The sequence below is a fragment of the Engystomops pustulosus genome, chromosome 9 (assembly GCF_040894005.1).
Source record: "Engystomops pustulosus chromosome 9, aEngPut4.maternal, whole genome shotgun sequence".
In the NCBI taxonomy this organism is placed as follows: Eukaryota; Metazoa; Chordata; class Amphibia; order Anura; family Leptodactylidae; genus Engystomops; species Engystomops pustulosus.
This window is the reverse complement of record NC_092419.1, coordinates 60,862,194-60,884,069: the sequence shown is the minus strand read 5'-3', so window position 1 is coordinate 60,884,069 and position 21,876 is coordinate 60,862,194. Positions and strand designations below refer to the sequence as shown.

Below are 21,876 nucleotides of genomic sequence, written 5' to 3'. Positions count from 1 at the left end.
CCTGGAATGTGCTATCCAGTTCTGGGCTCCAGTCCATAAAAAGGATTCCCTGGAGCTGGAGAGCGTTCAGTGAAGAGCCACAAAACTGTTAGGGGTATGGAGGGTCTCAGTTATGAGGAAAGATTAAAACAACTAGATTTATTTAGTCTGGAAAAGAGACGACTATGAGGGGACATGATTGATTTATTTATATATATGAATGGTCCTTACAAAAAATATGGTGGTAAATTGTTCCTGGTTAAATCAAATCAAAAGACGAGGGGCCACTGTCTTCGTCTGGAGAAATCAAGGTTTAATAACCAGATGCGACAGGTCTTTTTTACTTTGAGAAGTGTCAATCTTTGCAATAGCCTGCCTCAGGCGCTGGTGACAGCAGGGACAGCAGAGAGCTTCAAGAAGGGCCTAGATGCCTTTTTACACCTAAATAACATTAATGGTTATTTTATATAGAATTGTTTCCCCAAAATCCCTTCCTCATCCAATCCCTTCCTTTCCCTGGTTTTAACTGTATAAACTATGATCCATATCTATGATCTAATGTCCCAGTATCCATATGTTGTTACACTGACTATATTGAAGAGGACTCGATTTCTTAATTCAATCTACTAGGACACTCATGTGGGTTGCAGTTGTCATCATGCACGGGTGCAATGTCTCTGAAACAACAATCTTTTCCAGATACTTCTACAACTGATTGATTTAACCCAAAGTTGACTTTGGAGGGGCAGCATAAACCATTTCTCTATGTCTTCATGTACCAGCTTTTAAAGAGAACCCGTCATGCAAAATAACCCCCCTAAACTAAACATATTTTCATAAACTGCCATTAGAGAGCATTGCCTCTATCCCTTCATTGTCCCTCTACATGCCTGTAAACCTAAGCAATGAGGTCCTAAAGCTGTATGCAAATGACCTACGAAATGTCCAATGAAGCATTAGCATATTCAAGCTGTCCACTCTATTCATGAGTGGGAGGCACAGCCACACCCCCAGTGCTTGACTGACAGCCTGTATAATGATGTGAGGCTGTATAATGATGTGAGGCTGTATAATGATGTGCTTCCTGGTGCTGGTGGCCACGCCCCCTGCAGCCTGTGTGTGCATGTGTGTGTGTTTAGGAGAGATACAGCAGCTCCAGGCAGCCAGGTTACAGCAGAACATGTCAGATTCATGTGTAGCTGATGTCTGTGTCTCTCACCTGTATATTAGGAGGACACAGCACACACACTAGCCATGCTTTACTATACATTACACACAGACATGAGCAGGGGGAGGAGAGGGGAGGGGTAACAGGGGTGACATCACTGCCTCTGACCATGTGACCAGCCTCATTTACATGATAAAAAAATAGATGATTTTACAATGATTAATGTATGAAATAACCAGATAAAGGCTGGGATGGGATCCTTGTGAGCTGCTCCAACAGGTAGAGGTGACAGGACTAGTGGCAGAGACCTGATGACAGGTGTCCTTTAAATGTGTGCTTTTATTTTCTATCATCTGTTGATTTGGAATATTTTCAGATTAATATATATATATATATATATATATATATATATATTATACGGTCTGAAAACTTGCAAATTTTTATGATCATACAATAAATGTATTACTGCAAAAATCGTATTACCGATTTTATACATTTAACTTTGATGATTTTAACATCATATAAAGTGATCATGTGGTGGTATGGATTTAAGTACAAAAATAAATTACTGATAAAATAGAACTTACATTTTGCTTTTAAACTCTTCAAGTTACAAATATCTCACCTTACAGACTGGCTGCACTTCCTGTTGATATCCACATGCCGGTTCCACTTCTTCAATGGTATATCCTGTTTTCAACATTCCACAATATAAAGAAGAAAAACAAAAGGGAAAATAAGCCAAAACAAAGACATCATTTTGTATCTATTTCCTGACATCTAAAACCAGAAGTGTGTTTGCGACATTTCTCACAAATATACTAGCAGTTAATTATATTTAAAGCATTTATGCAGTCAATAGGGAAAATGTATCATAAGGGGAAATTTATCAGAAGCATCCTAGAGCAAAACTGTTCTTGTTACTCATGATAACATATCAGAGCTCAGCTTTTATTTTAAATACTGGAAATGGTTATTTTTGTGTCATTTGATAAATATGGAAGTTATCTCAAGAGCAGGAGCTTTGGCTACTCTACGTCCCAGTAGCCACTTTGAATCCCTCCTACCCTCCTGTCTGCACATACGCAGACAAGGGCGCTCGGCAACTCATTTGAAAATCCAGAGCTACCACACATGCACAGAAGTCTGGCCTAATAATAATAATTCCTTTATTTATACAGCACACAGAGCAGTGCTACACAGAGCTTGCCAAATAAGTCGTATCCAGTTTGTATGTTCGTGAGTTGCCTCCGGGTTCCCCACGGGGCTCACAATCTAATCAACCTACCAGTATTTTGGGAGGGAGAAAACTCACGCAAACACCTAGAGAACATACAAAATCTTTGCAGATGTTGACCTGGATGGGACTTGAACCAGAACTCCAGTGCTGCAAGGCTGTAGTGCTTTTGAAGTGTGGGAGGAAACTGGAAAAAGCCCACACAAACACAGAGAGAACATTCAAACTCTCTGCAGATGTTGACCTGGATGGGACTTGAACCCAGGCTGTAGTGCTAACCACCGTGCTGCCCTTCAGATGGAGTGTGCTCAGCTGTTGTGAGCTGCGCACTGTAGACACCAGGATAGGAGGGCTTCAAAGAGGCCACTGGGGCGACTCCCCGCCCCATTAGCCTCTTCAGATAATTTTCATATTCATCAGAATACAGTTTTACAGTTCTGGGGCACTTATGTAAAAAAAGGATTGGGCTGCAAACCAGTAGATGAACCTGCCACCAGATCTACCTTATGAGGTAGATTGGTGATGGTAGGTTTCCTTTAATATTTCGATTTAACGAGACCCAAAAGTAGAGGGGACGGGACTGGTTAAGACTTTTTGTCACAGCACAAAAATCATATCATAGGTTACCATAATCTGTGATTATTACATGCACCTCCGTGCATTCAGAGAAGCGGATGTCAATCCGGGTAGCCAGAGAGATCAGCTAAGGGAAGACGACAGGTCCCCTGCAGACAGCGCGTCTTTGATCTGACGGCGGCACCAAACAGAGAGAGGGATCCACCCCCAGGGACAGGAAACCTGAGCATAAAGCTTTGCTCCTCCTATCTTGCCTCAGTGGTTTCCTGTCCCTGGAAGGGACCTGAGCTCCGGATCTTCCCTTTATTATTTTTAATACAGGAGACTGCTGGTTGGCAGTTGAGTTTATACAGTCACAATGGCGGTCTCCGATACAGGGAGTACGTCCGTAGGTGGTTGGATCACTCACTCCCCTCCATGGGCTCAATGTAGTGGCAGTACTCTGGTGGGATGATTTTCAGCGAAGACGCGGCTCCTGTTGTAATCTATACTCCGGCTGGAGTCGTACGACTGCCGCTCACCAAGCGGGGTTCGTGGAGAGCAGCACACTGAGATCCGGAGGCGCGACCGGAAGGAAGGAAAAGAATTACTTCAGTTTCGCGATACTGACACTGGAACCGGGAGACGTGGCTGATACAGGCTGCAGGTAAACCAGGGGGAGCCCAGGGTGTTGTTATCCTCCTCCTGGGTTAAATATTAACTTATTCTAAGTTTCTTAGGGAGATTTTTGTTGGATTTAACAAAGCATGTTTCCCCATGCCGTGGTTACGCCCCAAAGGGGCGGAGCTAGAATATAAAAAAACCCCAGCAAATGTCAGTCAGGGCTTTCACTTGCTGCCAGGATGTCGGACAGATGTGAAGATCCTGAGCCCTTGAGAACACCAACTCCCGTAATTCAGGAAGGTGGTGAGTGCTTCTTAAATTATTTTCCTCTGCCAGTTCTGATGGTAATCTTCAATGAAATTTTAGGGAGAAGAGGCTCCCAAAAAAGAAAACTCACCACAGAGAGTGCAGGATCTGTGGTAGAAAATTGCCATCGAATTATGAAAAAAATGCAATTGTACTGCATGTATTGGGAAAAAAGTCACAGAAGAATCTTCATCATGGCTGGCATCAGTAATCAGAGAGGAGGTTCAGGTGACCGTAAAAAGCATTGTTAACCCAAGGCAGGCTTTAGCGGATAAAGATCTCCCAGGGCCCTCCTCAGCTGTCACACAGGACCCCGTAGGGGAAGTCTCAGCTTCAGAGGAAGAGGGAGAAAGAGCAGAGGACTTAGCATTTTCAGTTTCTGAAGAAGAATTGTCAGGACGCCCTTTATTTATAACTGAGGACACAGAAAGTTTATTATGGATGGTTAGATCCTCTATGGTTATAGAAGAGAAAAAACAGCCAAAATCCGTTCAGGAAGAAGGGAAAAGACGTACTTTTCCAATACATAACACTTTATCCGCCTTAATAAACAAGGAATGGCAGAATCCAGTTAAAAAAAATCATATATTCCTAGGGCTATAAAGAGAAAGTATCCATTTGAGGAAGAATCTACCCCCACATGGGGACCTCCACCGAAGGTAGATGCTTCTATAATAAGAATGTCCCAAGGTTCCTCCCTACCTTTTGAAGACATTAACTCTCTAAAAGATCCTATGGATAGAAAGGCAGAAGGGTTCCTTAAAAAATCCTGATAAGATTCTACATCCTCTTTTAGGCCAGCAGTAGCATCTGCCTGCGTAGCCCATTCAGTGCTATTGTGGTTGGACCAACTAGAAGAGTATATTCGGAATAAAGTTCCTAGGGAAACACTAAAAACTTCCGTAGCTAGTATTCAGAAAGGGGCGGTGCTGTTAGCAGATGCTTCAGTAGATACTTTAAAACTCTCAGCCAGATCTGCAGCCCTATGGAATTCTGCTAGAAGGGTCCTGTGGCTAAAGAACTAGTTGGGTGATACAGCATCTAGAAGTAAATTATGTGGCATCCCCTGTGATGGAAATTTTCTGTTCGGACCTATACTAGATGATTTATTGGAGAAAGCAGGTGATAGGAAAAAAGGATTTCCCTTTTCCACCGGCCCATACAGAAAAAGGTTCCAGAGAAAGGAAAGAGACCCTAGGTCCAGTTCTGCCAGGTCACTCCAGACAAACAGGGGTTACAATTTCAGCCAACAGACGCAACCCAGACCAGTCCAATCCACGTCCGCAATGATGTGAGGCCCCAGGTAGGGGGAAGGTTATCCCACTTTTTCCATGCCTGGAAACAGATCCAACATTGGATCCTCAACTCCATATTACACAGGATAACTCTGGGCTTCAAGTACACTCCTCCACAGAAGTTCTGTTTAACAAAGATTCTAACAATGGTATAGGCAGTGCCATGATGTCGGACATAGCTATGTTACTTTCCAAAAAGGTACTATGTCCAGTCCCTATAGGAGAAGAATGTCAGGGGTATTATACAACCCTCTTTTGGGTAAAGAAATCAAATGGGACGTTAAGAACAATAATCAATTTAAAAGAGTTAAACAAACATCTTCAAGTACCTAGTTTCAAGATGGAAACATTAAAGTCTGCGGTGAATCTGCGATTTCCAGGATGTGTTATGGCGTTCATAGATCTAGCAGACGCCTATTATCACGTAGCCATCCATCTGGAGTACCAGAAATATCTGAGATTTGCAATTCAAATAGGGCCAAAAATTGTTCATCTTCAGTACAAAGCTCTTCATTTCGGGATAGCCATAGCACTGAGGACATTTACAAAAATTATATCAGAAATGGCAGCATTCATAAGAGTAGATCAGTGTCAGTTTGTCCCTTATCTAGATGACTTCCTTTTACCTCAGAACAGGAGGTAAAAAAGCAGGTGATCAGAGTAATCAAAATCTTAGAGTCTTTAGGATGGATAATAAATATGGAGAAATCAGAAATAATTCCCTAACAGAGAAAATTATTTTTAGGGGTACTTCTAGATTCCAGCTGTCAAAATTCTTTTATTTTCTTCTGTCTTTCTAAGGGAATAACAGAAAGCATAGCCAAAATAAAAGTATTGGGTTGACGTTACCAGTGGAGTGCCACAGGGGTCAGTATTGGGGCTACTTCTTTTTAATATTTTTATTAATGACCTTGTATTGGGTTTACATAGTCAAGTTTCAATATTTGCAGATGATACTAAGCTGTGTAAAGTAATAAATGCTGAAGTCGATAGTTTAGCATTACAGAGGGATTCGTGGAAGCTTGAGGAGTGGGCAGAGAAATGGTTGATGAGGTTTAATGTAGATAAATGTAAAGTTATGCACTTGGGCCGTGGAAACAAAAAGTATAATTATGTTCTAAACAGTCAATTACTTGGTAAAACCGGAACTGAAAAGGACTTGGGGGTATTGGTAGATGGTAAACTTAGTTTTAGTGACCAGAGCCAGACGGCTGCTGCAAAAGCAAATAAAATTATGGGATGTATCAAGAGAGGAATAGATTCTCATAAAGACATAGTTTTGCCTTAATACAAATCCCTGGTCAGACCACACATGGAATATACTGTACAGTTTTGGGTACCAGTGTATAAAAAGGACATAGTAAAGCTGGAACGGGTGCAGAGGAGAGCAACCAAGATCATTAGGGGAATGGGGGGATTACAATACAATGACAGATTATAAAATTTGGGATTATTCAGTTTAGAAAAAAGACGACTGAGGGGAGACCTCATTACAATGTACAAATACCTGAACGGACAGTACAAGGATCTCTCCAAAGATCTTTTTATACCTAGGCCTGTGACCAGGACAAGGGATCCTACGCCTAGAGGAGAGGCGATTCTACCATCAACATAGACAAAGGTTCTTTACTGTAAGAGCAGTGATACTATGGAACTCTCTGCCGCAGGAGGTTTTTATGGCGGACTCTATGTACATGTTCAAGAGAGGCCTGGATGCCTTTCTGGAGAGAAAAAATATCACGGGTTATGGGGATAAACATTTATTTATTTCTTAAAGGTTGGACTTGATGGACTTGCGTCTTTTTTCTGGCCTTATATACTATGATACACTGCAAAACTTCCTGCTAAAGGCCTGGGACAAAAATCTAAACTCCCTAGACAAGAATATAAAAATTCCAAGGGGGATATTACAATCCCTAGACTGGTTGTTAGTTTCAAAAAACTTGGGAAGAGGCCTTCCCTGGATAGCAGACCCAGAGATAATAATCTCAACAGATGCCAGTCCCTGGGGTTGAGGAGCGCATGTAGAGAGCAGGACGTTTCAAGGTCAATGGAACCCCCAGGAAATAAAACTATCCTCAAATGGCAAGGAGTTACTAGCCATTTTAAAAGGATTGAAAGAAGCACTTCCAATGATAAAAAATTGGGAAGTCTCAGTTAGATCAGACAACACTACAGCAATTTCTTACATAAACAAACAAGGAGGGACAAAGGGTCCACATCTTATGAAAGTCGCTTCTCGGATTTTTCAGTTAGCTGAAACACATCTGACATCCCTAAATGCTGTTTACATAAAAGGGTCAGAGAATATTCAGGCAGATTTTCTAAGTCAAAATATCATACACCAGGGGGAGTGGATCCTCAACAGAGAAATTTTCTAAATCATAGACAGTCTTTGGGGCACTCCAGAGATAGATCTCTTCGCCAACAGGAGAAATTGCAGAGTAAAACAGTTTTATGAAGTAGCAGAGAAGTCTGTCCCAGAAAAAAATCCATGCTCATTCCACTCGAGCACTAGCAACGTCCTGGGCAGAGTTTAGACATGCTTCCCTAGATCAAATCTGCAGGCCATATGCTGGTCTACTCCCCAAAATTTCTTTAGACACTACAGGTTAGATGTGGCGGGTTCTCTTGATCTGGCTTTTGGGAGAAAAGTACTCTCTTCCATTATCCCTCCCTAATTTTTCAACTTAGGGAAAATCTCTCTAGTTGGTGCCGTCGTGGTGCTGGGGAAAACAGGAGTTACTTACTGATAATGATGTTTCCTTGTACAACGACGGTACCTGGTATATTCCCACCAAGTTGTTATTTTCCTTTCTTTTTTCTTGGTGAAGGTCAAAAAGGGTGTTGCAAAAAAAAATAAAAAAATATATATATAAACCACGCCTAAATAGAAATGAAATTTCTAATGTATTAACAAAAGTCTTTTCCAAGTCTCTCTAACCACTGAGGCAAGATAGGTTTTATGCTCAGATTTCCTGTTCCTGAGGGCGGATTGGTGCCATCTGGTTGGTGCCGTTGTGGTACGAGGAAACATCATGCCAGGGGGGTGCAGTCCATGCCAGGGACTGATGATGAACAATTCTGAGATGAACTGGAGCACTGGGTGATAAAGCCCCTGCATTAGGGCGAATGGATGTCTTTCAGATGCATTCCAGTTAGGAAGGGGCACAAGACAGGGCTTCCCCCTTTCCCCCCTCCTTTTTGCAATAGCTATAGAGCCTTTGGCTAGTTTGATAAGAAACTCGCCTAATATACAGGGCTTCCCTATAGGCTCTAGAGAGGAGCGCATCTCACTATATGCCGATGACGCCCTGTTATATTTGGGGGATGTGGACAACTCTATCAGCCCAGCTATGGAGGTGATCAAACAGTTTGGGGATAGGTCAGGCTTGAGAATTAATTGGGATAAGTCTTCCATCCTCCCATTAGCGGCACTCTCGCCGGACTCCCCGGTTCATGCATTGCCCCTTCGGGTAGTCCAAAAATTCAAATACCTTGGGGTTATGGTATCCCCAAACCCCAGGGATTATATTGAGGATAATCTAACGCCCTTAATGAATAGGTGTAGGAATAAAGTCAACACATGGTGCAAACTCCCCTTATCCATGATAGGTAGGGGAAATTTAATAAAAATGGTACTTATGCCCCAACTGCTCTATATCCTTCATAACACGCCTATATGGATACCATTCAGGGTATTTTATAATATACAGAGTATGTTCCGCGAATTGCTTTGGAAAAAGGGGCATCCTAGGATTAAAATCGAAACCCTGCAGAGAGCCAAGGATAGTGGAGGGCTGGCTATTCCAAACCCTTGGGTTTATTTCTTAGCAGCACAGGCACAACATTTAAGAGGATGGGAACAAGGTGGGGATAGTTCAGGACCCAGCGGGAGGTTAGTGGCATCTATAACGGGCATGACACCGCCAATAGCGGCAATAGAAGTGGGAAGCACAGGAACAAATGGAGGATTGAGATGCCCGACTCTGGCTCTAATGTCCAAGACATAGTCCAAGATTAAGGATATGGTGGGGATTCAGGGTCATAGTGAGTACCTTCCTATATGGCATAATCCCCGGCTCCCGGAAATGTTTAAATTAGAGGGCTTCTCGCCGTGGGAGGGTAAAGGAATATGGTCTGTACGGCAGTTACTAGATGGAGATAATTTTAAATCCTTTGAACAACTAAGAGAAACCTTTAATCTGCCTAATACACAATTTTATAAATTTCTGCAATTAAGGCATGCTTATGAGAAGACGGGTCAAAGAAGGTAGGCTTCAATTATCGAGCCATAGCATATTGAAACTGATAGCGGGAAGGGGCCCGAATAGGGGAATCATATTTAATATTTATTCTAGGAGAATATCTGAAAGGCCATCCCCTCACGATCAAAGAGAAATGGGAAGCAGAGGTAGGGGAAATCTCAGATTCCCAATGGGAAGAAATCTTAGAAAGGACACCCTTATTGTCTCCATCAAAGGCCCAAAGATTGTCCCAAATTTATCTTCTGCATAGGGTGTATAAAACACCAAGCCTACTTCATAGGATAGGGGTGCGACCTAACTCTTGTTGTCCCAGGTGCTCGTCCTCAGATGCCAAACTGATGCATATGTTATGGGAATGTAAGGAGCTGGAGGAATTTTGGAAACAAGTTTTGCATGTAATTCGGAAGGTGCTATCAGTGGACCTAGAGCCGGATCCAAGGATCTGCTTGCTGGGATTGATTGAAAATGAGAATATAGATGGGACCACTATGCTATGTATACAAAAATTATTGTATATGGCACGCAAGTCCGTAGCGGCACGCTGGATTCAAACATCGGCATCCACAATACAGGAATTCATAAATAAGGTCAATAGTATAATTAGGTTGGAGTGGGGAGTATATCTAAAAAGAAAATGCCCCAAAAAATTTGATAAACTATGGAGAAGATGGTTGGACACGACTGGACTTCCGAATAGGGCCCTGATTGATATACGTAATAGCTCTCACTACCAGTTGATGACGGTGACTGGATGAGATATTTATGTCTTAAAGGGAAATTGATTGCCGCAAGTACCTGCCTGTGGGATAGAGGATCCCATGCTTTTTTTTTTTTAGGTATGATATGTGAAGGGTGATCAACTGGTCCATAGGAATAATTAGCAATAATGGTCTCTATCTGTCTGCTGTGGGGAATGTTGGGGGGGGGGGAGCGGGTTGTTCTTATTGTCTTGGTCCTTTGTGCAACAGTATGTTTGTAATGTGTTGTTAAAAACAAAAACCTCAATAAAAATGTTTTGATCAAAAAAAAGCCCCTGCATGACTTGGGGTCCCCATCAAACTTGGAAGGCAAGGAGAGTATCAGCCTAGGTTCTGCGGTAGGTAGAAAAACAGTAGCAGCAGGAGATACTGCAGGAACTTGACTCTGCTGCTGAGTAGTTATCAACTACTGCAACATAGTATCATAGTTTCATAGTATCATAGTTTATACGGTTGAAAAAAGACACCTGTCCATTAAGTTCAACCAAGGAAGGGTAGGGATTGCATGAGGAAGGGATTTAGGGGAAACAATTCTATATAACATAACTATTAATGTTAATTAGGTGTAAAAAGGCATCTAGACCCTTCTTGAAGCTCTCTGCTGTCCCTGCTGTGACCAGTCTATTCAGGCTATTCCACAGATTGACAGTTCTCATAGTAAAAAAGCCCTGTCGCCTCCGGTGATTGGTGATTAAACCCTGATTTCTCCAGACGGAGACAGTGCCTCATCTTTTGATTTGATTTAATCTGAAACAACTTACCACCATATTTTTTGTATGGACCATTCATATATTTAAATTAATTAATCTATTATAGTTGTCTCTTTTCGTCCAAGTTGCTGGCCTTGCACGGCAATCTGCTCGGACTGCTGGGCCATGATGGTGGTAAGATCAGCCAGGTCAGGTAGCGGAACCTTGCCCGGATCTTACTGTCAGGACTCAAGGGTGGTGGACCCCACTGTACCACGATCACCTTAACCAACACCTCGGAGTGGAGTACCCCGTTTTCACCAGAGCCCGGCGCCAAGGGGGTTGGACTTGCTGCGGCATGGTACCACTAGTTTGCTCTACAAACACAACTTTGTCCGCAGTGGCATGGGATCGGAGTCAGGAGGAAGGAAAAAGGTCAAGGCAGGCAGCAGAGAAATGAAGTTAGGAACGGAACTGGGTTCACAATGAGAATTCACAATATCAGCGTATAGCATGAGGAATAAGCTTACTCTAGGGCTCTAGGCACAAGGATCTGGCAGGGGACACAGCTGACCCTTTAAATTTTAGGGTCAGAGCGAGGAGACTGTTGTGGGAGCGTGATGTGGTAAGTGAAGCTGCTGAACTCCGGGGGCACAGAGAAGCACCCGTGACATACTATAATACTGGCCACTATTTACAATAATATAACTACAATAATACTGCCATGGTAGAAGGTAACTACCATAAGACCGCCCCAATGTACAAGATTATAACTATCATAATACCGCCCTGATGTACAAGAATACCACGCCGCAGCAAGTCCAACCCGCTTTGCAGCGGGCTCTGGCGATTACCGTGTTCCACTTAGACTCCGGTCCCAGGTGTTTGCTTACGTCATCATCCACGGTGGTCCAGAGGATCCACCACCACTGATCCTGACAGCAAGAGCTGGCCATGGATCCCGCCAAGGTTCCGTTTCCTGAATTGGATGATCTTACCACCATTATGGTCCAGCACTCTCAACAGATTGCCAAGCAAGGTGAACAGCTAGGTGACGTCACCACCATGCTACAGCAGATGATGGCTACTCAGTATCAGCGCCAGGTTACTGCGACTTCCTCTGCTACTCCGGGTGGCCTGCCTGCCATGGAACCCAGGTTGAGATTTTCTATGATCTCAAAGTATGATGGGGACCCAAAATTGACACCCTGTGACCCCTGCACATTGAGCTTAGGCATATGCAGCTCATCAAGGAATGGTCTAAGGTGGCATTTATCATCAGCCTCCTACCCGGCTCAGGTATGGGCTACTCCCCTCTGGGACAAAAAAAGACCCAGTTACAGCAGACATCACTTTTTCTTCTCTGATTTCTAGTCTGTCTTTGAGGAACCTGCACGGGCGTCTTCAGCCAAGACTGCACTGCTGAACCTACGCCAGGGGACTTATCTGTTGGTGACTATGTGGTTCAGTTCTGTACACTGGCCTCGGAGCTAGCCTGTGGAACGAAGCAGGCCTGATTGCAACCTTTAAAAAGGGACTTTCTTGACAAGTTAAGGATGGGCTGGTCTCATCTCTCTGGCCACTCCTCTGTCATTGGCCAATTTCTCTCTGATCCGGTCTGATACCGCACTGAGGCTTTGTTACTGCAAGTCGGGGCACTAAAAAGAGACTGTACTTCTTTGTGAACCTAGTCCATGTCTTCCCTTCTGCTAGGTCTGACGTGGTTGCAGCTCCATGCACCCGTCCTTAATTGGAAGACAGGGGAGATTCTTCATTGGGAACCTGACTGCCAGTCTCACTGCATGGAGGTTCCCCATCCTGTTCCAGTCATGCTCTCTTCCATGGGCCCAAGCCTCTAGATGGTCTTCCAGCTTGTTGTCAGGACTTTGTAGACATCTTTTCAAAATAGCATGTAGAGACTTTACCTCCACACCGTCCCTACTACTGCCCTTTTGATCTGCTGCCGGGTACAGCTCCTCCTCGGGGCGGTTGTACCTGCTTTCTGTGCCCGAGACAGCATCCATGTTTGACTACATTAAAGAGAACCTGCAGAGGAGGTTCAAATATAAATCCTCTTCTCAGGCTTTTGCAGGCTTCTTCTTTTTTAGCATGGCTAAACAGGTGTATTCTGCGGATGAGGCCTATGCCTACATGTGTTTAAATACAGACACTGCAAGTGATGAAGAACACTTTCTAATGTCCTCCTCTAGTGACAGTGATGAACCACCTCACAAAAGACACAGTAGGCAGAGTGAAGAGCAGTCAAGTGAACCCAGTAGGGATCCCCCACTCCTCAAAGTCCAGTATTCAGTTCCAACCCAGGAATAAATATTAACCCCTTCCCGACATTTGACGTAATAGTACTGCATCGCGGGAGGTGCGATCCCGCAAAATGCAGTACTGTTACGTCAAACTGCTGGCCCCAGCTCCTGAACGGAGCCGGGGCCAGAAGCTGCGGGTGTTGGCTATATATTATAGCCGACACCTGCCTCTAACACCCGCGATCGGAGATTTCTCCGATCGCGGGTGTTAACCCCTAACACGTAGCGGTCGGACTGCCGGTGCCCGGGGCTGCGCGATCCTCTTTCCGGGAGCCGGGTCCGTGTCTTCTGGCAGGACCCGGCTGTAACAAACTGAGCTTGCGCAGCAGATGTATTACACTGTGTAATGTAACACACTAAGACTGTATTACACTGTGTAAGCTGAAGAATAGCTTGAACAAGCGATCTTTTTTAATAAAAAGAATTAATTAAATATAGTTAAAAACCCCATATATTTGGTATAGCCGCGTCCGTAACAATCTGTACAATAACTCAGAAACATTATTGGACCCGCTTGGTGAACGCCGTAAAAACAAAACACAAAAAACTCGCCAAAAATGTAAATTTTTCATAAAATCTCTACACAAAAATGTTCTAAAAAGTGATCAAAAAAAGTTATGTGCGCCAAAATGGTACCAATTGAAAGGACAACTCAACACGTAAAAAAATAAGCCCTAAACTAGCTCTATCAAAAATATTAAAGTTACGTCTCCAAAAAGATGGCGATGCAAAAACAGCGATTTCCTCTATATTAGTTTTTTTCCAGTAAAATTGTAAAAATAAATGAAAAACTATATAAATGAGGTATCACCGTAATCGTAGTGATCTGTCGAATACAGATTATATAGTATTTTTAGTGTTACGGTGTACGACCCCCAAAAATTACGAAAAGAAAGGAAACCAAAATTGACAGTTTTCTTTTCACCCATACATTCAAGAATTAATAAAATCTCATCAATAAGATAATGACCCACTAAAATGAAATATTTGTAAAGTGCATCTCATGTCGCAAAAAATAACCTCTTATATGTCCAAATTGCCAAAAAAATAAAGATTGTATAGCCAATAAAAAGTGACAATGCATAATCTGCTCTGAATGGCGCAGCTTCCCTTCGATGCCCTGGCGTGTGCCCATACAGCAGGTTACCACCACATATGGGGTATTGTTATATGCGGGGGGGATTGGGTATCAAACTTTGTGGAGCGTTTTGGTATTTTATCCACTGAAAATCTGTACAAAATTGTATGCGATTTTGTTTAAACCCCTGTAAAACAATTAAAGGGTTAACAAACTTCATAAAAGTTGTTTTACATACATTGAGGGGTGTAGTTTCTATAATGGGGTAATTTATGGGGTTTTACTTTTATTTAGGCCTCTCAAACTGACTTGAAACCTGAGCAGGTCCCTCAATAGCAGGATTTTGTGTTTTTTATGAAAATGTGAAAAATCGCACCTAACGTTCAAAGGCCCATAACATCCTACAAAAATAAGAGCATGCATAAAAAACATAAAGTAGACATTCGGTGAATGTTAGCTATTAAGTTTTTTTGCTGTTATTACTATGTGTGGAAAAAGTATAACATTTTGAAGTTCGACAATCGAGAAATTTCCAAATTTTCACCAAATATCTGATTTTCTCATAAATAAATGCAAAACATACCACCGAAATTTTTCAACTAACATGAAGTACAATGTGTCACGAGAAAACAATTTTAAAATCACTTGGATATGTTAAAGCGTTTCAAAGTTATAACCATTTATAGTTATAGATAGAAAAAATGGGCCGTGTCAGGAAGGTGAAAAGTGGCTTCAGCGTTAAGGGGTTAATACATATGGGTACAAGGAACTTGATTTTTAATGGTTACACAGACAAATCTGTATGCAGAACAGTTTCTGGCCAGTCACCTCACATCATATTATGCTAAAAGCCAAAGTTGGCACCCCTCTAATGCCACAGAATTAAAAAAAAATTCTTAATATGGGACTTGTTAAAAAGCCTAGCTTCCGGTCATATTGACACAGTGATGTTTTATACCACACACCAATGTACAAGGCTGTAATGACAAGAGCAAGTTTGGAGGCACTGTTAAAATTTCTGCATTACAGCGATAATAGTCAGTGTCCTGCTGCTGGTGACCATGCCCAAGAACTTATATCTAAAATTAGTCTTACACCCCACAAAAATATAGCCATCAACGAGTCACTTGTACTTTTTAGAGGTAGGCTTAAATTTCGGCAATATTTGCCAAGCAAAAGAGGTATAGGATCAAAGTTTACAAGCTCTGTGAAAGTGGATACCCCTACAAACACCTATACACTTTGTACAAAAAGGTTGAAGTGCATTTAGTGCAAACTGCATTGTATAATTCCATTATCATTTATCGCAAGTCCCGGCAATAAGTAACCTACTTGACATACCAAGAACAAGTAATCAAGCAATTACTGTTCCCAGAGGGTGAAGAAGGTGCGTGACACCAGTCACACCAGCAGAATTGTGTCGAGACAACATTTCCTATCTGAGATCCCCCCCACAGAAAAGAAAAGACTGCCATACAAAAAATGCCATTTGTGCTACACGCAAAGATACGCAAAGATACTGGTTATCAATGTGACACTTGCCCAGATAAGCCAGGGTTGTGCATCAAAGACTTGTGGTCAATGATTCCTACTCGGAATGGTCACCAGTTTTGAGTGGTGTACCTTAGGGTTCTGTGCTTGGCCCACGACTATTTAATATATTTATTAATGATATAGAGGTAGGAATTAATAGCACTGTGTCTATTATTGCAGATGACACCAAACTGTGTAGTGTAATACAGTCTATGGAGGATGTTCATAGGCTGCAGGGTGACTTGGACAAACTGAATGTTTGGTCATCCACTTGGCAAATGAGGTTTAATGTCGATAAATGTAAGGTTATGCACCTGGGGGCCAATAATCCAAAGGCAATATATGTCATTTGGGGGAGTAAATCTGGGAGAGTCCCTTGTTGAGAAGGACCTGGGGGTACTAGTAGATCATAAATTGAATAACAGCATGCAATGTCAATCAGCTGCCTCTAAAGCTAGTAGGATCTTGTCATGTATCAAAAGTGGTATGGACTCTCGTGATATTACCACTATACAAGGCACTGGTTCGGCCACACCTGGAATATGCTGTCCAGTTCTGGGCACCGGTCCATAAAAAGGAGCTGGAAAGGGTTCAACGTAGAGCAACAAAAATGATAAGGGGTATGGAGGGTCTTAGTTATGAGGAAAGATTAAAAAAACTAGACCTATTTAGTATGGAAAAGAGACGACTACGAGGCGACATGATTAATTTATATAAATATATGAATGGTCCATACAAAAATATGGTGGTAAGTTGTTTCAGATTAAATCAAATCAAAAGACGAGAGGGCACTGTCTCCGTTTGGAGAAATCAAGGTTTAATCACCGGAGGCGACGGGGCTTTTTTACTATGAGAACTGTCAATCTGTGGAATAGCCTGCCTCAGGCACTGGTCACAGCAGGGACAGCGGAGAGCTTCAAGAAGGGTCTAGATGCCTTTTTACACCTAAATAACATTGCTTGTTATGTTATATAGATTTGTTTCCCCTAAATCCCTTCCTCATCCAATCCCTACCCTTCCTTGGTTGAACTTGATGGACAAGTGTCTTTTTTCAACCGTATAAACTATGAAACTATGAAAGACTGTTTCCGCACTTAACATAATTCCCTGGAATATTAATTTTATTGTTATTTTGTCATTTTTGTTATTTTTACATGATTCTGAACAAACATGCCCTAGATTTAATTGCAATGTTGGCCATTTACAAATTGATATTAGACCTAAAATTTAAAACAACATTTCATTTCATTATACCCCTATATGAATACAGAAGGAACAAGTGTTCTTCACAACATATGCAAATAGATTTTGCCTGGATTTCATTTTACTAGCCCAAAAAATTTTCATTATACCCCTAGATGAATACAGAAGGAAAAAGTGTTCTTCAAAAACATATGCAAATAGGGGCGTGGCGTGACTGAGCAGCGGGACAGACAAACTCCTCTGAGCTCCGTCTCAATACCTTCAAAAGTGACTAAAATACAGCACCCTCACTGCTCTAACTTGCCGAAAACTCTCCTCTCAGCTTACGGAGATGGTCACCAGACTCAAGGCTTCCAAACCGTGCCCATAAAAGCTGACGGACTTCTTCCCAGGAGGTAGCGCACCAGGTAGTGGTTCTTCCCGCCACTAATTCCAGGGGCGACAGAAGCCCTCCACTTACCAGCCAGAAATATGAAGAGGAGAGGACAGGAGAAGAACAGGACTTGCTCTCCCCAAGAAACAGTCCGGGAGCCGACGGTCTGGAAAAACGGGCCCAATCCAAGATGGCGGCGGCAAAATATGCCAAGGCGGAAGCGAACAGCATCCATAGATCCCCGGCTAACAGCCCAGCAAAGCAGCGACCGGGACTAGAGATGCAAGGGGTAAGCACATCTCTACTTACCTCAGACATTAGAGGAGATATAATAAACCCCTTTGCGAACATTCATCCCACTGGCCAAGCTGCATCAGAATCCTTTATGAAGGATATGATGGTGTGACTGTGGGGCTCTTTTCAAGCTGACATGGCCTCGCTGGCACACAAGCTGGACTCCTCTATGGAGGAATTAGGAGGGAGAGTCGACCATTTCAAAAATAAGATGGGAAAGTTAATATGGTCCTACAACGAGCTGGTGGACGGTCACTATCACCTGGAGGAGGAAGTACAGGTGCTCAGAAACAAAGTTTCAGACCTGGAAGACCACAACAGGTGGAATCATGTTAAATTTAGGAGGGATCCCTGAAACGGTACCCCAAAAAGAGCTTAGGAAGTACATAGCTAAACCAATGAAGGAGAGCTCACAGGTTACCTAGAGCTAAAGACATACCGGAGGAGACTCCAAGGGTCTCTGTGATAAGAATGCATATCTACCATGTGTGGAGTTTGGGGATAACTTAGCATCAAAGGTAGAAGATTCTGGACCTTACAGGCAACTTTTGTGGTGCTGAGCGCCAAAACAATAATGTAGAAGCTTGTAGCAATCCAACAGAAATGGCTTTATTCAGCTTCAAAACTATTACAAGAACAAAAATAACAAACAGCTTAGCCTCTACTTAGGGCACTACCTCACTTCTTGAACCCTAGCCACCTTCTAGCTTCAAGGAACACTGCTGGGGTTCCTCCTCAGCACTCTGGCTCTCAGTGAGCTCAACCAAACAATGACCTTACTGTATTCCAGTCCTCTTGGTATAGACCACCTGTCTGTCTCCAACTGGTCCCAAGTCCTCCTGCAGGGCACACAGCACTGGCTTGCTGTGAGCTCTCCCTCTGGAGTTTAATTCCTCTTAGAGGAATTACATTTGGATATATGGGTCATATTTAGAGATGAGCGAACATACTCGTCCGAGCTTACTCGTAGCGTACTCGAAACTGCTCGTTGCTCGGACGAGTATTTCGCCAGCTCGAGAAAATGTCATCTCCCACCTTGTGATTTTTGGCGGCCAGAAACAGAGCCAATCACAAGCCAGGAGACTCTGCACTCCACCCAGCATGACGTGGTACCCTTACACGTCGATAGCAGTGGTTGGCTGGCCTGATCAGGTGACCCTGGAATAGACTAGCCCCTGCCCGCGCTGCTCGGATCATTCTCTGTCTGGATGCCGCTAGGGAGAGAGCTGCAGCTGGTCAGGTAAAGCGTTAGGGTGTTCTATTAGAATAATGTTAGACAGAAGTGATTCTACAAGAACCCAACAGCCCTTCTTAGGGCTACAATAACGTTATATATTTACTTTTTTTGGTTTGCTTGTGGCTGGGCTTGCTGCCACTAGTAGTGCAGCTAGCACCATATTGTGAGGAATTTGCATGCAGACTTGCGACCGTTTTGTTTAGCTCTTAGTGACACACATATCCACCTCAAACACCGAAGTGGGACAATTTATTAGGGGTTTGATTTGAATTAGGCACAGTCTGCTGATTTATTTTTTATAACTCAAAGTCATCTGGCAAAGCAGTGTGCTTTCAGTGTAGGCTAGAAAATAGCCATAGGAGAACCCCAATGGCTTATTTAGGCCTACAATAGCATTATATTTTACTTTTTTTTGGTTTGCTTGTGGCTGGGCTTGCTGCCACTAGTAGTGCAGCTAGTACCATATTGTGAGTTATTTGCTGGGAGACTTGTGACCATTGTGTTTAGCTCTTAGTGAATCACATATCCACCTCAAACACTGAAGTGGGACAATTTATTAGGGGTTTCATTTGAATTAGGCACAGTCTTCTGATTTATTTTTTTTTACGTTTATTTCTTTTTATAACTCAAAGTCATCAGGCACAGCACAAAATCCAGTTGTGTGCTGTCAGTGTAGGTTAGAAACTAGAAGGAAGAAGAAATAATCCAGCGTGCTGCATCCGGAGTGTGAAAATCTTTTTTACTTTATTGTGGACCCGTAGTCCGAATCAGAGGAAAAATAAGTAATAAAAATATGACTACCGTCATAGTCACAGCACAGCAGAACTGCAAATAGTATGGGTTAGCTTACTCCGGCCAACGCGTTTCTAGTGTCATCCGACACTCTTAGTCATGGCAAGTGAATGTTAAATGTGATGACAACCGGAAGCCCGAAACAGCTTCGGGTGAAATGGAAACAATGGGGTGGATTCACACAGCGTTCAAAAATGTGGAGTAGTGGAATCTAAATGTTAAATCGGGAGGTTAAAAGGTAACAAACCAACAACAAGGAGGTAGGCAAATACAAGATAGTTGTATATTAACTGTGTATCTTGACGTTATTATACTTAACATATGTGATTGCTTATCTCATACTTGCAGCACGGGTCCCGTTGAAAATTAGCTTTCGCTTTTTAATATGATATCATTGTTAGCAACATGGTCCCTTGGTTTATCATAATTGTTAAAAACAATTAAAACAAAAAAGAAACAATACTATAACTATTTTGCAGCGAAGAAAGAAAGATAGATGCCCAAACAAAAGTGTAAATAACTGTACATGTTTTTTCATATGTAAAGTATGGTATATATAATTAATATCTGATGGTACTGTTACAGTGATGTACAGAAATTGTATAAATATGCTGGATGAACGGCATGGAAGGAGCAATGAGGAAGAATTAATTTCTATAGTGAAACATGAATTCATTTCTATAATTTAGACCAGAAGGGAATCTGGAATGTAGGTGGAAGATCCAATACGCCTCTCGATCCATGAGGCGTTTTTGGATGCTGCCTCCTCTTTTGTTAGGATGAATTTTTTCAATGGCATAGGCCAGTGGTGGCGAACCTATGGCACGGGTGCCAGAGGCGGCACTCAGAGCCCTTTCTGTGGGCACCCGGGCCATCGCCCCAGCACACCAGACAGGACGCAAAGAATCTTCCTGCAGTTCCAAGCAACTTAAAAGATGCTGCTTTCAGTCATCTTTTGATACTTACTTTGCTACTTGGGACTGTAGGAAGAGGGAGAATAAGTAGACATGGCCAAATTATCTTTGGAGGATCTTCTGCTGGCACCACAATTTTCTCTGTACAGAGGAAAACTGGAAAGAAGCTAAAATGATGAACATTTTCCATCTTTCTACTATGTTGCTGTCCTCAGGAGGCCAATCTGATTGAAAGGTGTTGAACAGGGTGCAATAAGTTAATGCTTTAATTTTAGGTTGGCACCTCGCGATAAATAAGGGGGGTTTGGGGTTGCAGTTTGGGCACTCGGCCGCTAATAGGTTCGCCATCACTGGCATAGGCTCTCAGGAACTCAGTTTTACCCCCGTGAAAATCGTTGAAATGCCTGGATGCTCCTGATATTGCCCTTTTATGTTCCAAAGGAACTGTCTTTTTGCCTATGTCTCCCAGATGTTCAAGGAATCTAGTTTTGAATTTTCTTTTCGTAACCCCTATGTATTTTTTATTGCATTGAGTGCATTCGATGATGTATATGACGTTTTCACTATTGCAATTGATATAGGAAGCAATTTGATGTTCCTGTGTATTGTCATGGTTGAAAAAGTTTTTAGTGGGGAAAACATAGTTGCAGGTCTTGCAAGGGTGTGAACCACAATTGTAAAAACCCTTGTGTCGTAACCAGTTCTGTTTAGTATCTTTGCGAGTGGGAAAGCTGGGTGAAATGATATTACCTATTGTGGTAGCTTGACGAGATACTACATTGCAGCCCTCTGTCAGAATTTGCGCAAGTGTGTCGTCTTGTGTTAATATGGGTAAATTTTTCTGAATTATATGTTTGATTGCATTAAATTGAGGACTGTATTGCACTACCACTGTAGGTTTATTACTGTCGTTGCGTTTTTTATTTCGATTAGTGGTTTCCAAGAGTGTATTCCTGTCCTTGCGTGTCACTATAATTTCTGCTCTGTGTAACTGCCACTGGGAATAACCTCTATGTTTTAACCTATTTTTAATATTATTGACTTCATGATGGTAATCTGAAATTTTGCTGCAATTTCTCTTAGCTCTTATGAGTTCTCCTACCGGTATGGCTGTAATAGTGTGTTTTGGGTGTGAACTGTGAGCACGCAGAATAGTATTTCCTGAAATGGCTTTGCGATGAGTTTTAGTATGGATTTGTTGGTTATGTACAGAGATATTGAGATCCAAGAATGTCACTTGTGTCTTGCTGGT

General features: G+C 42.4%; 1 protein-coding gene and 1 long non-coding RNA gene across 8 annotated transcripts in view; one reads left to right on the top strand and one right to left on the bottom strand.

Moving 5' to 3' along the window:
• LOC140077151 (protein Shroom4-like) overlaps nt 1-21,876 on the bottom strand; it is a 603,736-nt gene that overhangs the window by 249,925 nt on the left and 331,935 nt on the right. For all 7 annotated transcript variants that reach the window (XM_072124065.1, XM_072124069.1, XM_072124068.1 and 4 more), the window contains one exon: nt 1,773-1,837. In XM_072124065.1, the coding sequence (XP_071980166.1) occupies nt 1,773-1,837 (65 nt within the window). The remainder of the gene's footprint in view (nt 1-1,772; nt 1,838-21,876) is intronic.
• The window catches only part of LOC140077153 (uncharacterized), a 102,988-nt gene that overhangs the window by 49,174 nt on the left and 31,938 nt on the right, over nt 1-21,876 (top strand). The window lies entirely within an intron of this gene.